The sequence below is a fragment of the Cydia pomonella genome, chromosome 23 (genome assembly GCF_033807575.1).
Source record: "Cydia pomonella isolate Wapato2018A chromosome 23, ilCydPomo1, whole genome shotgun sequence".
Lineage (NCBI taxonomy): Eukaryota > Metazoa > Arthropoda > Insecta > Lepidoptera > Tortricidae > Cydia > Cydia pomonella.
Genome location: NC_084725.1, coordinates 2,992,308 through 3,007,709, shown reverse-complemented (window position 1 = coordinate 3,007,709; position 15,402 = coordinate 2,992,308). Strand labels below are relative to the sequence as shown.

General features: G+C 39.8%; 1 protein-coding gene across 6 annotated transcripts in view; it reads right to left on the bottom strand.

Moving 5' to 3' along the window:
- Positions 1-15,402, bottom strand: part of LOC133530513 (vinculin) — a 66,277-nt gene that overhangs the window by 26,428 nt on the left and 24,447 nt on the right. For 4 of the 6 annotated variants that reach the window (XM_061868436.1, XM_061868437.1, XM_061868438.1 and 1 more), the window contains exons 2-13: positions 15,221-15,328; positions 14,005-14,321; positions 12,935-13,040; positions 12,070-12,171; positions 11,044-11,176; positions 9,305-9,386; positions 7,232-7,349; positions 5,831-5,952; positions 3,890-3,956; positions 3,233-3,445; positions 2,421-2,557; positions 879-1,009 (exon numbers count right to left, since the gene is read on the bottom strand). In XM_061868436.1, the coding sequence (XP_061724420.1) occupies positions 879-1,009; positions 2,421-2,557; positions 3,233-3,445; positions 3,890-3,956; positions 5,831-5,952; positions 7,232-7,349; positions 9,305-9,386; positions 11,044-11,176; positions 12,070-12,171; positions 12,935-13,040; positions 14,005-14,321; positions 15,221-15,328 (1,636 nt within the window). Of the gene's footprint in view, positions 1-878; positions 1,010-2,420; positions 2,558-3,232; positions 3,446-3,889; positions 3,957-5,830; positions 5,953-7,231; positions 7,350-9,304; positions 9,387-11,043; positions 11,177-12,069; positions 12,172-12,934; positions 13,041-14,004; positions 14,322-15,077; positions 15,176-15,220; positions 15,329-15,402 lie in introns of those variants that run through there. The other 2 variants (XM_061868441.1, XM_061868440.1) reach the window with 2 other exon arrangements.

Sequence of the window (15,402 nt, the reverse complement as noted above, 5' to 3'; positions counted from 1 at the left end):
AAGCTAGAGACGGTGCTGCTGATAAGGATCCTCTCGAAATGTGGAATCGGATCGAAATGTGTCGTTGTCGAGCGAATATTTTACAAAAATTATATGAGTAACCCGTCTAAAATAATTTTTACAGTACATATGGTGCTACTTTACCGCACTAGTGCGAAAATGAGCATATTACGTTACTATGTCGAACATTTAAAGGGCCATATATACTGTAAAACGTTGTACAATACATGTGCGAATAGGTAATTCGCACTTGTATCGTAATGTACTATTTCCTACTGCTCTACTGTTATTTGTCATTTATACATTCATTAACACGAATATAAGAGCATACATAAAAGGTTTCAAGAAAAGTATGTATTGTCTATTCCTCATAACAGCACTTGTGCTTTAAAATCGCTATAACGTTACTGCGATTAATGGCTACCAACCTAACAAAATCAAAACTAATACAGTTTCAAACTAAGTGCATTGCTGCCAACTTACAAAATATTTATTTGGTTGCACAGTAGAAACAATTGCTTCATAAGTCAGAAACACGCATGTAACACTCGTAATATAGCAACACCCATAGACTACGAAGACCGCTTAGCGTTGCTTGTTAGTCTCCATAGGCTACGGTGGCCAAAATCGAGAAAAAAACTGACAAAAATTTAATTTAGCAAAGAGCAAAGTACCAGGGCCTCATGAGTTACGAGGAGGTGTCGCCGACCGGCCGGGCCGGGGGGGCCGGGCGCGGAACAAGGGATGCTCGCGTATCTTAGCTATATACTTTTGCTTTGTTTGCCTAAATTAAGATTTATTTTTGTTGACTCGTAGGAAAATTATTGTATGCAACGTTGTATAAGTAGGTCAATACTAAAATACTATAAAAGGCCTACCTTCGGGCGCGTTGACAGCTTCGGTGAAATGGCGGAGGGGTGCGGCGACGTCGATGAAGTCCTCCACCACGCGGTTGACGCAGGCGCGGTCCATGCCGCGCTGCAGCGCGTGCAGCTTCTCTGTCAACTCCCTAAAACATCATTATTCCGATTATGGAAATATTCTCAAATGCCGTTCGGTTTAAACAAACAAATCGAATTTGAGTGCGAAACTGACTCGCACATCGAGGGTTTCAATTATAGTAAGCAATTATGGACATGATGCTGTAAACAAAGCCCATTTTCCTACAACTGAACTCGCTTTTTAGGGTTCCGTAGCCAAATGGCAAAAAACGGAACCCTTATAGATTCGTCATGTCCGTCTGTCTGTCCGATTATGTCACAGCCACTTTTTTCCGAAACTATAAGAGCTATACTGTTCAAACTTGGTAAGTAGATGTATTCTATGAACCGCATTAAGATGTTTACACAAAAATAGAAAAAAACAATAAATTTTGGGGGTTCCCCATACTTAGAACTGAAACTCAAAAAATATTTTTTCATCAGACCCATACGTGTGGGGTATCTATGGATAGGTCTTCAAAAATGATATTTAGGTTTCTAATATCATTTTTTTCTAAACTGAATAGTTTGCGCGAGAGACACTTCCAAAGTGAAAAAAAGTGTGTCCCCCCCCCCTGTAACTTCTAAAAAATAACTAAATAACTAAAAAATCTAAAAAAAATATATGATATACATTACCATGCAAACTTCCAACGAAAATTGGTTTGAACCAGATCTAGTAAGTAGTTTTTTTAATACGTCATAAATGGTACGGAACCCTTCATGGGCGAGTCCGAATCGCACTTGGCCGCTTTTTAAGATACTTAGATTTAAGATAACCAGACCATTTTTTGCTCTCATCTACGTAAAGACCAACTGGAATAGATGATTCACGCGACAATTTACTTGCAAGACGGCCCGTTCTACACCACAGGCCAAAAGTATGGAAATAACGTTTTCTTCAATATCGACCCCAATAGGTTAAAAATACACCCTAATAAATCGTAAAACGACATATATTATAGTTCTTTAGTTGGTAAAATGTACATATCGCCCTTTTGAATTGCCTTACAAAATATTGAATTGACATTTATCGTAACCAGAATTTGAGTTATTTACTCTTTGTACTATTTTGTTTTCTAATAATCAATGAGAGCTCTTTCCCACTGGAGTCCAGTTTTTGCGAGTACAGTTTTCTGCAGGATCCCGATTCAGTACGTGCTAATATAGAAACGTTCACACGAACATTCTGTTTGCGGGATGCTTCACGCATACTACAGAAAACAGGGTCCTGCAGAAAACTGTACCCGCTAAAAACAGGACGTCAGTGGGAAAGAGCTCTAAGTAGTATAAAAATAACATGAAAGTCACAGTTTTTTTATTCTCATATAATAAGGGTGTATGTGCACTGCCTACTCCCTTAACCACAGCAGCACATATTACACACAGCACATTATATGATCTAGTAATTGCTTGATAGCGGTAAAGTCTGTACTGTACCTGGTGATCGCTCGGGCTTCTTCCGAGTCCCCACGTCCGCTGGCGCACAAGTCGGCCAACTTGTCCGACAGACGTTGTACGTCGGAGCACAGTTGGAGGATCTCGGCTTTCTCGCGCCCTTGGAGGCCGTCCGCTATCTGCGTGGAAAGATAAGATGTCGTTCAATGTCAGAAACTATGTAAGATATATTATTTGTAAAGTCCATAATGGCGATTTTGGGTGCTTATTGCTACCAGCGTTTATCTAAGCCTTATTTATTGAAAATAAAACAAAAATATTATAGACTAGCACGTTATCTTTTCGCGGATTAGCAAAGTAATATTTTTGACACTTGGAGAGACTTTACACCTCCAAATTTTATTAGTATTAGTACTCTGGCATTGGGGACCTTTTACATCTCCAGATTTAATGTGTTTTTAACCATAGAGACTATACATCTCTATTGTATTGTAGTAATTATTTATTTTAAGATTATTATAATGTAATGTTTACCCAGGTATTGGCTGTTGTATTTATAAATGTTGTTATGTATTTTTCATGTCACTATATGATGTTACTATAAATGTTGTATTGACTTGTAAAAGAGCCCTTGAGGCCTAGTTGCAGAATAATTTTTTGAATTTTGAATTTTGTTTTAATTAGAATGGATTTTCGCAAAGTAACGCCCGATTCTATTCATTACTTATTAATAGAACTACACTCGTTGGCCTCGCTGCTAAAGATTACCTCTCAAAATATGCTTTTAAACGCAACAACGATGGCTAATGTTAAATACCGAGCGTAGCGAAGGCTTCAAGTGTTTTCTGACTTACCCTCTGTCCCTGAGAGACGATGCTGTTAATCGCCTTCTGGCCCTCGACCCTCGTGTGGGGGTCCGCATTGGGATGCAGAAGCCATTTATGAGCGGTCTCCATTCGTGCTCGCATGGTTTTCCCACCGGCCTGTTCCGCCGCTCGGACTCCTTCGTTTACTATGGAGTCCACTTCGTTGATTTGGTTACGAAGGTCGGAGGCCAGGTTTAAGGCCTGTAAATAAAAATGATAATGTAGCACACATGTTTGTTGTATAATAATAATGAAAAGAATTACTCAATATTCGTGAACAGCAATTACAAAAGTAGTTATTTAGATTGATTGAATTGGATTTAAATTAAACTTTAAGTTCACAATACGATTGTTGTGTGACGTATTCATGAGTATTTAATGATTCACTCTATACACGTCCCACTACTGGGCACATAACTTCTCCATGCTCAAGAGGGATTGGGCTATAATCACATAACATTAATTGTCGGAAAAACAGATAATAAACAGAGATCTGGCAGGTTTACAAACAAATGCCGCAAACCTAAACTTTAAATAATTTAATTGTTTAACCGAATATCCTTACCGTCAATATTTTGATGAAAAATAACAAGCCAAAATTAAAATTCATGATTAATTTATTTTTAGTTAATTTAGCTACATTACCTTGGCTTCTCTTCCATGGCCGTATTGCCTCTCATCGCAGAGTTGGTCAGCGTTTATACCACCAGATCTGAAAACACACAATAGTACATTGTGCAACGAGGGGGGTAAGTGAAATTTTAGATACGAGGGTAGTAATTAGAATTAAAGGCCCGAGTTACACACAACGTTTTTCATCACACTTGCGAAGAAAAAACTAAATTTTAAGCGAAATAATTCTTAAATACGGTGACATAACAAACATTCATCCGCCATTTTGTAATTTCTTGACATGTTAGGCATCGAAGGCACAGACCTATTTGGCATTCAGCCACGAATGAAAATTATTTAAAAATATTTTTGATATTTTGGAGAAATTGAGTAGCAGTTTAATAAAAAGAGATAATTCTTTATTATACCTACGGAAATAAATTTGAGAGTGGAAGATATTTTGAAATGCGAATTTTAGTGTTAAGGAATATATAACATATACAGAGTAATTCATGAGACGTGAGCAGGACTACAGCCTACACAATCAGTAAATGATAATGAATCGTTCACCATCATATTAAGTAAAACAATCACGCTTCTTTTCTGTTATTTAACTTTTTGGTAAGGAAAAATTTGAATATCTACTATCATGGACACCCAACAAAACAAAGATACAATACTACACAATTAACAAAGATTAAACCTCTTTAACCGTTATGACAGCACTTTGATTATGAAGAAAAGAAAATGTCACACTTGAATGAGATACGATTTTTCAAAAGTAACCAGGCTTCGATGACATTCAATTTGCACGTCACCACGACGTCACGTGTCCGTCTTACGAATTTTCAATCTGACGGTCACGTGACACCTGACGCCCTGACGCGAGTAAAAAATTTTTTCCCCATCACAAAAAGTGCACAGCGCCGTTAAAGAAGTTTCCACTTCAAAAAATGTTTTTTTCACAATCCATAACTCGCGTGGGAACAAAATAGGCCTTTGTACAGTACATTTGCATGAAATAAGATCTTTTTCGAGCAAGTGTGATGAAAAATGTATGCAATGACTTTAATATCCTATGGGTCTCTATTTTGTTTGGAATGGAGTGTAGAAATGAATACAAGAAATTATCAAAAGGATAAAATAAAATATACTAAGGGTCTGCTTCAGAAAGTCTGAGCAAAGTATCGGATAGTTAATTAACAAATAAATTAACTGCCAGATAAAACTTCATGCAAAACTGAGTACTTTATTAAACAAATACGCTTATTTGAAGATTGTAGAAGTAGAAGAGGGAGCTGGAAGGGGTAGACCTCGGCGGACTTTCTCTGATCAAATCGGGGAAATCCTGAAGAAAGGCCAGGTCAAGAGCATCCTAAACCGACGAGCGTGTATGAGGAATGTCATGAAAGTGAAGGAAGCGAAAGAGGTATGTCAGGATCGTAGCAAGTGGAAATCCGTGGTCTCTGCCTACCCCTTCGGGAAATAGGCGTGATTTTTTTTTTATACCACGACGGTGGCAAGCAAGCATACGGCCCGCCTGATGGTAAGCAGTCACCGTAGCCTATGGACGCCTGCAACTCCAGAGGTGTTACATGCGCGTTGCCGACCCTTTAAAAATCTGTACACTCCTTTTTTGAAGAACCTCATACTGTAGACCCTCGGGAAAACCTCGGCAGGTAGCTCATTCCACAACCGGAGCGTGCGCGGGAGGAAGTTCCTCTTAAACCGCACAGTGCGTGACCATTTAGGTTCTAGCGTGTGAGGATGAACACCCTGCCGACGTCGAGCGGTGCGGGGATAGAAAGTAGCCGTGGGCATCATGTCAAACAATTCTTGATTATATGTATGTATGTATGTATGTATGAAGATTGTGAAACGCCAACGATGACTTTATTCGTCAGATAAGTGGCAAGTAGCTTATTCAGGACTTAACTTGGACATAGTAAAACAGACTCTAAAGATTTTTCTTACCGGACATGTCTGCGGATAGCGTCGGCGTGCGTCGGCCCGAGGTGCTCCGCGGCGCGCTGCGCTGAGTTCAGAACCGAACGCAGCGCTCTTTCCCCGCTGCTATTGCGTAAAGCATCTGGATCCTGCACATATATTAGAAAAAAAAAACAATCAAAATGCAGCAAAACAAACTCTATTGCACCTTTAAAATTACAAACAGATTCAGTAACTACTCCATTGAGAGCTCTCCTGTTACCGAAAGGTAGTCTTGAAGAGATCATTTTTAAGCGATAAGACCGCTTGTTACCTAGTTATACAATTTTATTAAATTTTCTGTAAGTATATTTTTAACTTTATGGTGTACTAAATTGATGCTTTATTAATAGGGAATATTACGCGAAACTCTACGTAGGGGGCGCCACTACCACAATCCATCACAATCTGAGGGTGTACCGCGAAACAAGAATATCGAAATTTCTTTATCTAACCTCTCTAACACTCTAGCATATTCTAACGATGAAACCCTTTGGAAACAAACCGCCTTGATGCACCAATGTCATATTTTATTACTCTATGGTTCACGAAAGTTGCTAGTGCTGCGCTCTGGAGGCAGAATATTACAATAATACTCCCTATTAATTCTTTTAACGGTCGGCAATGCCCAAGAAACACCCCTGGAGTTGCAGGCGTCCATAGGCCACGGTGTCCGCTTATTATCAGACAGCCGTATGTTTGTTTGCCACCGAAGTGGTATAATAAACCTAAAAAGAGCCCAGAGAGCTGTACTAAAGGTAGCTACTTACCCCCCATTCTTATACCCCACTGAACTCCTTTATAAAGCATGTGAAGTACTAACTGTTCGTCAACTACACTTAAGCAGCACACCAAACTTCCTTTCAACACTGCATATAGTAACAAAAGGCGCAAAGATATTATATGTATTCAAACCGTACAAAGAAAACACGTATTTTCATCTAGATTTTTTGTCTTTTTGGGCCCTTATTTGTACAACAGGTTAAATTCAAAACTAGACTTATACCCACTTAGCTATGCTGGTTGTAAGAATATTCTACGACGCGCCCTTCAAAAAATGACATACGATGATACAGAGAACTTACTAATAGTCGTAAAATGATTTCTTACTGTACTTTGATATAGAATACTTAAATAAGTTATTTTGTTAAGGTTATCACCTTACCAGATTTTTATTGTGTACTATTTATAATTATAATTAAGTGAATAATTACAAATTAATTAATATGGTCCTATTCTGCCTGAAACACAGGAACTCCTAGTTCAGGCATTTGTAAACTTTTTCTTATCCTTAATCCTTAGTCTTTAAGTGCTAACACTGTACTTATACTGTTTTCAATAAAATTATTTGTATTTGTATTTAAACATATGCGTACTAACAGAACTTACATTAAGGAATTCGTGGGCGTTGGCCATCTTGCCGTGGATCTGAGCCTGCAGAGCTTTCAGAACAGCAATGTTGTCCTTTTCTCCGCCATCCTCTACGTACGATGTCAGCTGAAGTACCCTGTAAAAACAATGAAAATGAAAATGATTTTATTTCATAAATGTTGGGTACACATATGACAAACAAGGTTGGGTCTTCCTAGTAGGTAAGAAATACCTGTGTCAGGAAGTCCCGCTCCTCCATAATAAACAGTGGTTGTTTGTAACAATTGTAACTATCTAATTAATTATCTATAACTTAAAAACTAGAAAGTACAATAGCACAGTACTATACAACGTATCGCTCTCTGGACATTGACCGAGATCCCGAGTAGAGTTCCTTCTTAAGAATGTTCTAATATGGCAAATTATTTGATTAGATAAACATAAAATAATATTTTTAAAGTTAAATTAATATAAAAAAACTCATCATTGAATAGGATCATACTGTAATAGTCGTACACAATAACGATAGGGAGCGTGCATGAACTGTAGGAGGCAGCACAGGAGCCGTCAGATTTTTGGCGCGAGGCGTAAATGTGATGTTTATTGTTCCGATGTAGCCCACAAGATGGCAGAACCTACTATGCACAAGAAAACACGTGACGTGTACATGTGCATGTTTATAGTTCCGATTCAGGCCACAAGATGGCAGACCCTCCAACGCGCACGGTCCCTATAAGATTAAAGTGACACTAGTGACATGACATACTCTTTAATCACCGTGTATCTACCTACAGGCTGTTCTGAAGTATTAAAAATGGTAAATTATTAATTTCGTTTGGAATGACACTTTGTACACAGGTCAGAAATACCCCAATAGACACGTCCTATTCATTCATGTCCAGAGAGTAGAGACACACTGGACAAAATGCTTTTCTTCAAAATTCGCGGTACATTAAACAATGTACGCCGCGCCATGGATATTCATTGCTGGACCTTCTAAAACATCCGACAAACGAAATGACAATATTTACGAGCATGTTTGAAAAATAGTACATTACTATAGAGGACGGGGAACGAAGGGTTGCAGGCCAAGTAGATAGGGATACGCAGCTGGCAACCCCGTTTCTCGCCGAGAATTGTACTTTTCTCAAACTTCTCTCATGTCCTAAAGTAATAGCTTATTCAGTGCGTTCGGTTCCAAACGGGAACGAAAATTTGATTATTTTTGCGCTACGACGCACGGTTTAGGAGATACAGCCCTATAAAGATTTCTGCATGACTGAAAAAAAAACTTTATAGGGCTGTATCTCCTAAACCGTGCGTCGTAGCGCAAAAATAATCAAATTTTCGTCCCCCTTTGAAACCCTGAAATAATATTTAACAAACAAAAAGAAAAAAAAAAAACAAAAAAGACAAAAAAAGAAAAAAAAACATAATGGCAGAATTTTGCTTATAGGTTTTTTAAGGTTGAATGCGAAGACGTGCCATAATTTGACGTTTAAAAACAAAAGAAGGTTGCCTTACAGGCCTAGGTGTGTAAGGCTGTATGAAATTCCTATACATATCATCTTCAATCATCGCACTAATATGTGGTATTTCCGGACCTAATTTGAAGTAAGTCATGTCAATATTTCATTACAAGTTTGAGAAAAGTAGTAATAGCCCTACGAATTTGTCGTCTACCAAACTGTCAAAAAAAAGCACCCCTTTGTCTACCCAGGCCGGAGATTACCGGCCAATTGTTTGTTGCCGCCGTCTCCCGCTCCCCACCCGCGCGGGCCGCCCCTGATTTGTTACGACGGATTTTATTATTGCACCCGAGCAAATTCGCATTGAAAAAGCAGTTTTATTTTGATTGAAATGAAATAAAAATAATATAAAACGGCCGGTAATCTCCGTACGAAAAAAATGTGGGGCACAAATTACTGGACGGAGATCTCCGGCCGCGGTAGTTAAAGATACGTTTTTTGTTTTTTTTTCAAAATGTAGACAAATGTAGGTGGCTTTTTTTGACCGGTAACTGCATTAGGTAGACGACAGTAAGTGTTTGTTAAGGTTCTTTATATGAGACTAAAATCTAGATCTGTTTACCGTATGATTTCATGGATTTCGTCAGCCATCCTTTGGGCAAGGTAGTTTCTGTTCTCAGCCGCCTCTTCTATTCCTTTGCCACCTGTTAAAATATAGCACGTTGTTGATTCTAAGACAAGATAATCTGAGGTTAGGTTAGGGTACTATCCGGTACATTTGATTGCAGTTAACGTTTACCGACTATATCGTCGAATGACAAAAAAAAAACTATCACAGAAAAATCAATAATAGTTTTGAATGATTCACGGTAAGTTTCACTAGACTTAAATCGACCGGGATATGGACCGTGATTATTATTATTGTTGTAGTTTGTGGGCCTTTGATTGCCACGTCGACCAGGCATTGGTCTATTGTGACAGCCCTTTAAAGTTCATTACTGATGCCCGTTGAATCCAGGAAATTCCAGATTCTTTGGGCCGTAATGTTCTGTACCTCATAGGGTCGCAATACATGCCGCCCTAGGTGGGTACTTCTTTATTAGTGGTCCACAGGAGCAGAGAATGTGCATTGCAGTCTCCTCTGACTCATGGCAGAGCCTGCATGTCGCGTCTTGTTTCTTTCCAATTTGAAACATGTGTTTGTTCAACTTACAGTGTCCAGTCAAAATTCTGGTCACCGCGCAGGCTTTGTGTCTTTTGAGCCCTAGAAGCTCCCTAGCAGTTTTGCTGTTGAATCTTTTGATTAGAGCTTTCGAGTGTTCTTGTCCTTTTACGAACTTCCACCAATCGTTTGCCCTTATTTTTTCTAAATTGCTGAGCAGTGAATATGCATCCCGTTTTGTGATTCCACAGAACGGTTCTGGGCCGACCGTGGTGGACCGTGATTACCTTTTGTATTGTTTTTGAGCTCCGGATATTTCGACGCAGTTACAAGCATCTTGTTCACGGGAACTGGAGATAGCGGGCGGGTGTCAAAGTTGTGTAGACCGCGCTCGGTCTACCCTCATTCGTGCGCGTCGGTTGTGTTCGCTTTCAACGTTACTACTGGTCGCGTCCACACTTGTTGGTCCGTGAACAAGATAGAACTGCGTCAAAATATCGGAAGCTCAAAAACAATATAAAAGATAATCACGGTCCATATCCACAGAAAAATCAACCTGCTGACCCATACTAACCTATTTTTCTGTTTTTTGGTTCCGTACCCAAAGGGTACGGTACCCTATTACTAAGACTTGACGACCGGTTTGGCCTAGTGGGTAGTGACCCTGCCTACGAAGCTGATGGTCCCGGGTTCAAATCCTGGTAAGGCCATTTATTTGTGTGATGAGCATGGATATTTGTTCCTGAATCATGGGTGTTTTCTATGTATTTAAGTATTTATAAATATTTATATATTATATATATCGTTGTCTAAGTACCCTCAACACAAGCCTTATTGTGCTTACTGTGGGACTTAGTCAATTTGTGTAATAATGTCCTATAATATTTATTTATTTATTTATATTTAAGACTCCGCTGTCCGTCCGTCTGTCATCAGGCTGTATCTCCTGAACCGTGATAGCTAGACAGATGAAATTTTCACAGATGATGCATTTCTGTTGCCGCTATAACAACAAATACTAAAAAGTACGGAACCCTCGGTGGGCTACTCCGACTCGCACTTGTCCGGTTTTTTGTTTGTTTGTTAGGTTTGGCGAGGAAAACTTACGCTGGCGCCATCTGTAAAATACTCACACGGCCAACCTCATTGTCCAATCGATTTTAGTACCTGGAATCAAAAAGAGCTTAGATACGTCGTACCTTCTGTAAGAATGTGTATGTATATCTTCATAGAACAGATGAGCACAGGAGCTAGTTGCTTAACGCTTTCAAGACACCGAGCCAAGGTTTCTGCGTGAGGAGGATGAGTCAGTTCCGCTGCGCGAGCTGCAACCTAGGAACAGATCAACATACAATAGTCTTATAGGCCTAATACGGTCACGTCTGAAAGTATCGATACATAAAAAGTGCCAAAAATATGTATTCACGACTTTATTGCCCATACACCGTGTTTTTTTTTTTGATTTCCGTTAATTTCAAGGGTGCATCCCTGATCTTAAATCAAGTAACTTTCTCAAAGACACCGGTTATTCTAATTAACTCCATTTCGGAGATAATCAATATTTAATTTTTATCTTAAAAGGCCCTTACGAGCGTGTACACTTGGCTTAGGGCCTGTTTACATATTGATTAGTGTTAAGTATGAGTTAATACATTTACTACTAAACGTATATAAATACTATCTCGGACGATTGATGTTCAAAATGACATTGATATGTCACAGTTTTCAATTGTTTCGTTGATTTAAATGTAATGCCCGTGTTACAACAACGCTATATGCAACATTTAATTACTTTTTATAAAAATACAAATAAGTAAAAAATTAAAAAAAGTTATTTTGTTTGAAAATTTACTATGGCATACAGTTTCCTTAAACGTACTTACCGATACCCGGAAGTTAACGGAATTCAATAAAAACACGGTGTACATTAAGGTGGTGTATACATATTTAACGCACATTTTTCGAATCGATATTTTCAGAAGTGACTGTACCAATCGTTAACTCCATTTATTTATTTAATCTTTATTGCACAAAATATATTATTCAACAATGTACCAATAGTGAACTTAATGCCAAATGGCATTCTCTACCAGTCAACCATAGGGCCAAAACAAAGACACATATACTTATTTGAAAGAGATGAGGAATTGGTGAATTACCAATCTCCTAATGCCCTTCGAAGGTGATAACAGTTTTGTGATGTTTTTCTGAAGAAATATATTTACCTCTCTAGCGGCCCTGGACAGCGCCGGCGATATGTCCCTCAGGAATTGCACCAAGTCCTCCATAGTATCTATCACCTCCGCCACGCCAAGGTAATCTAGTACCTGGAGACACATACATAAGGTTCTAATTACTATGATGCAAGTCGAGGCGAAAAAGGAGCAATAAAGGAGATTGTACAAAGTTTTCAAATTCTGCTGAGAACAGCGGTGGCAGCATGGTTCCATTTTTATCACTTGTCACTATACCCGTCACTTTCGCGCTTACGTACTTGTCAGAACGTGACAGGCATGGTGACAAATGATAAAGAGCCGACCACCTTAACCCTACAGAGCAGGGATTTAAATGAAAACTTAAGTAATATACTGGTTTTGTAGGTATTCTGAGCAAAATTAACATTCATATACGAAAAACACTAAACTAAGTAGTGTATTAAGTAGGTATCACATAAAATAGAGGGGATAGATATATAAATAGTACATCCTAAGCTTCTTCTGCCACCATTAACTATCCATGAAGTTACGCCCTCGCCAAACAAAGAATGAAGGACTTTGGAGCAGGCTATCTTGAACCAAAGGAATTCAAAATGAGCTCCATCATCTGGCACATGGAGATGGTTGAAAAAACTCTCGTGTACCTGACGGTTCTTTCCTAAAAGGACAACTCCACAAAAGATCCCTATGGGTCGAAGTGTATCCGCGAAGGCCCCCGAAAATAAATTCAGATGAAGAAAAGAATGAAATAAGATGAAGTTATAATGGCAGGCCATATCCTCGTCGAAACAATACGTAATTCCTGACAATACGTAAACCTTATTTCAACGTCATAAGATTTAACAATGGTCAGTAAAACTATAGCTAGTCTTACCTTTTTGCATTCCTTAACGATTTTCCTGACTTCAGACTCATCGAAGCAAAGGAGAAGAGCCGACGTCCCTTGGAGGATGCCTCTCGAACCTTCTATCAGCTTTTTCCTGCAAAAAAATATACGACATATTTTTTACACAGATCTATTTTATTGTAGTGAAAAGTTCTTTAGCGGCGCCGTGTACTCTTTGTGACGGGTATTTTTTTTACCTCGCGACAGGTCACGTGACCGACAGATTCGTCAGATTGAAAATTCGTAAGACGGACACGTGACCTGATCGAAAAACTGTTACAATGTCATTGAAGCCAGTAGTAAAATTTTTAATATAATATAAATTGTCACGTTTGTGTACGATAGCGCAATAAATGAATATTGTATTTTACCACATAAACGATAGTGCAAAATTATTCCCTAACCATTCGTAAGACGGAGTCATGACTAATCGAAAAACTGTTACAATGTCATTAAAACCAGTAGACCGCCGGTGCGGCGTAGGAGAGGAAGTATTGTATTTTACCACATAAATGATGGTACTTTTATACTGATAATTAAAGCAATTCGTGCAAAATTATTTCCTAACCATACCAAAATATCAAAAATGCACAACGTTAATACTCGTATTCAAGTTTTCACTTCTGCCGGCACTCCCGTTGTTTTTTTGTTTTTAAGGGATAACAAACAACTATACAAATACAATCTACAAATGGTGTTTACTTTATAAGTGTTGTTGCAGCCAACAACGTCATCCACAATCTAGAATGACCCTTCCAAAAAAACTTGCTACGTAAGAATCAGCGCGCAGCATATCAGAAGCTTGTTGTAGTAGTGTGGCAGCTCCTTCCACTCTTCGTAGGGCACCGGGCATTTCGTGTCTGAGGATCGCGTCGTCTGATAACTCAATGATCACACCGTTAACGTAACAAACGGTAGTCATATAATACCTGGCAGGCCCGGAGTAAGGATCAGCGCGCAGCATTCGTAGGGCACCGGGCATTTCGTGTCTGAGGATCGCGTCGTCTGATAACTCAATGATCACACCGTTAACATAACAAACGGTAGTCATATAGTACCTGGCAGGCCCGGAGTAAGGATCAGCGCGCAGCATATCAGAAGCTTGTTGTAGTAGTGTGGCAGCTCCTTCCACTCTTCGTAGGGCACCGGGCATGTCGTGTCTGAGGATCGCGTCGTCTGATAACTCAATGATCACACCGTTAACATAACAAACGGTAGTCATATAGTACCTGGCAGGCCCGGAGTAAGGATCAGCGCGCAGCATATCAGAAGCTTGTTGTAGTAGTGTGGCAGCTCCTTCCACTCTTCGTAGGGCACCGGGCATGTCGTGTCTGAGGATCGCGTCGTCTGATGACTCGATGGTTTCATGGCCCACCTGGATAACAAAATTATTATCATGAATGTATAGTAGTAGTAGTGTAGTTAGTTAATTAATTAGTGCTTCTGGGCATTTTTCGCAAGTCAACAATCATTTTGCGTGAAACGAAGTAGCGCTACTCTAACCACCCCAGCTTCTCCACGAAGCCTAGCAATGTTTTCAGGTTGCTAAATGCCTCTTTTAGTGTGCACGGAATCCCTAGGTATTTGCTCCTGTATTTCTACCTGTTTGCAGTCTAGGAGAATGTGTTTTGTTGTTTCCTCTTCTTCCATGCACGCTCTGCACATGGGGCGGTCTGCTTCACCCATATTGTGTAGGTGTTTGTTCAGTGTGTTATGTTATGTAATTAATCCTACTATTTTACTTAGTAGGTGTCTAGGTGTTTTTAGTAGTATTTTTTGACAGCCAGTTTAATGGTGTCCTGTCGATGAGGTACGAGTATATGTATATTAAGTAATTATTCTTACCTTGATGAGGTTGTTGACGGCGAATGACACGGCCTGCAAAAGCAGCGTGAGGTCCGGCATAGCGTTACCATCTTCGGCCTGACGTGTGACAGAGACAGAGCTATATGCGGCCTCTTGTGTGGAACAGAGACGGCTAATATTACCTTGACGAGGTTGTACACGGCGAGTGACACGGCCTGCAAAGGCCACGCGAGGTCCGGCATAGCGTTGCCATCTTCGGCCTGACGTGTGACAGAGACAGGGCTGTATATAGCCTCTTGTGTGGGACAGAGATGGCTAATGTTACCTTGACGAGGTTGTTGACGGCGAGTGACACGGCCTGCACGGGCCGCGCGACGTCCGGCATAGCGTTGCCATCTTCAGCCTGACGTGTGACAGAGACAGGGCTATATACAGCCTCTTGTGTGGGACAGAGATGGCTAATGTTACCTTGACGAGGTTGTTAACGGCGAGTGACACGGCCTGCACGGGCCGTGCGAGGTCCGGCATAGCGTTGCCATCTTCGGCCTCTTCGTGTAGGATCACCAGCCGCGAGACCTGAAAAAAGATAGCGCTATTAATTCAGGTTCTAACTGACCGAGCGTTAGCGAACGTCTCCATTCAGCTTGGGC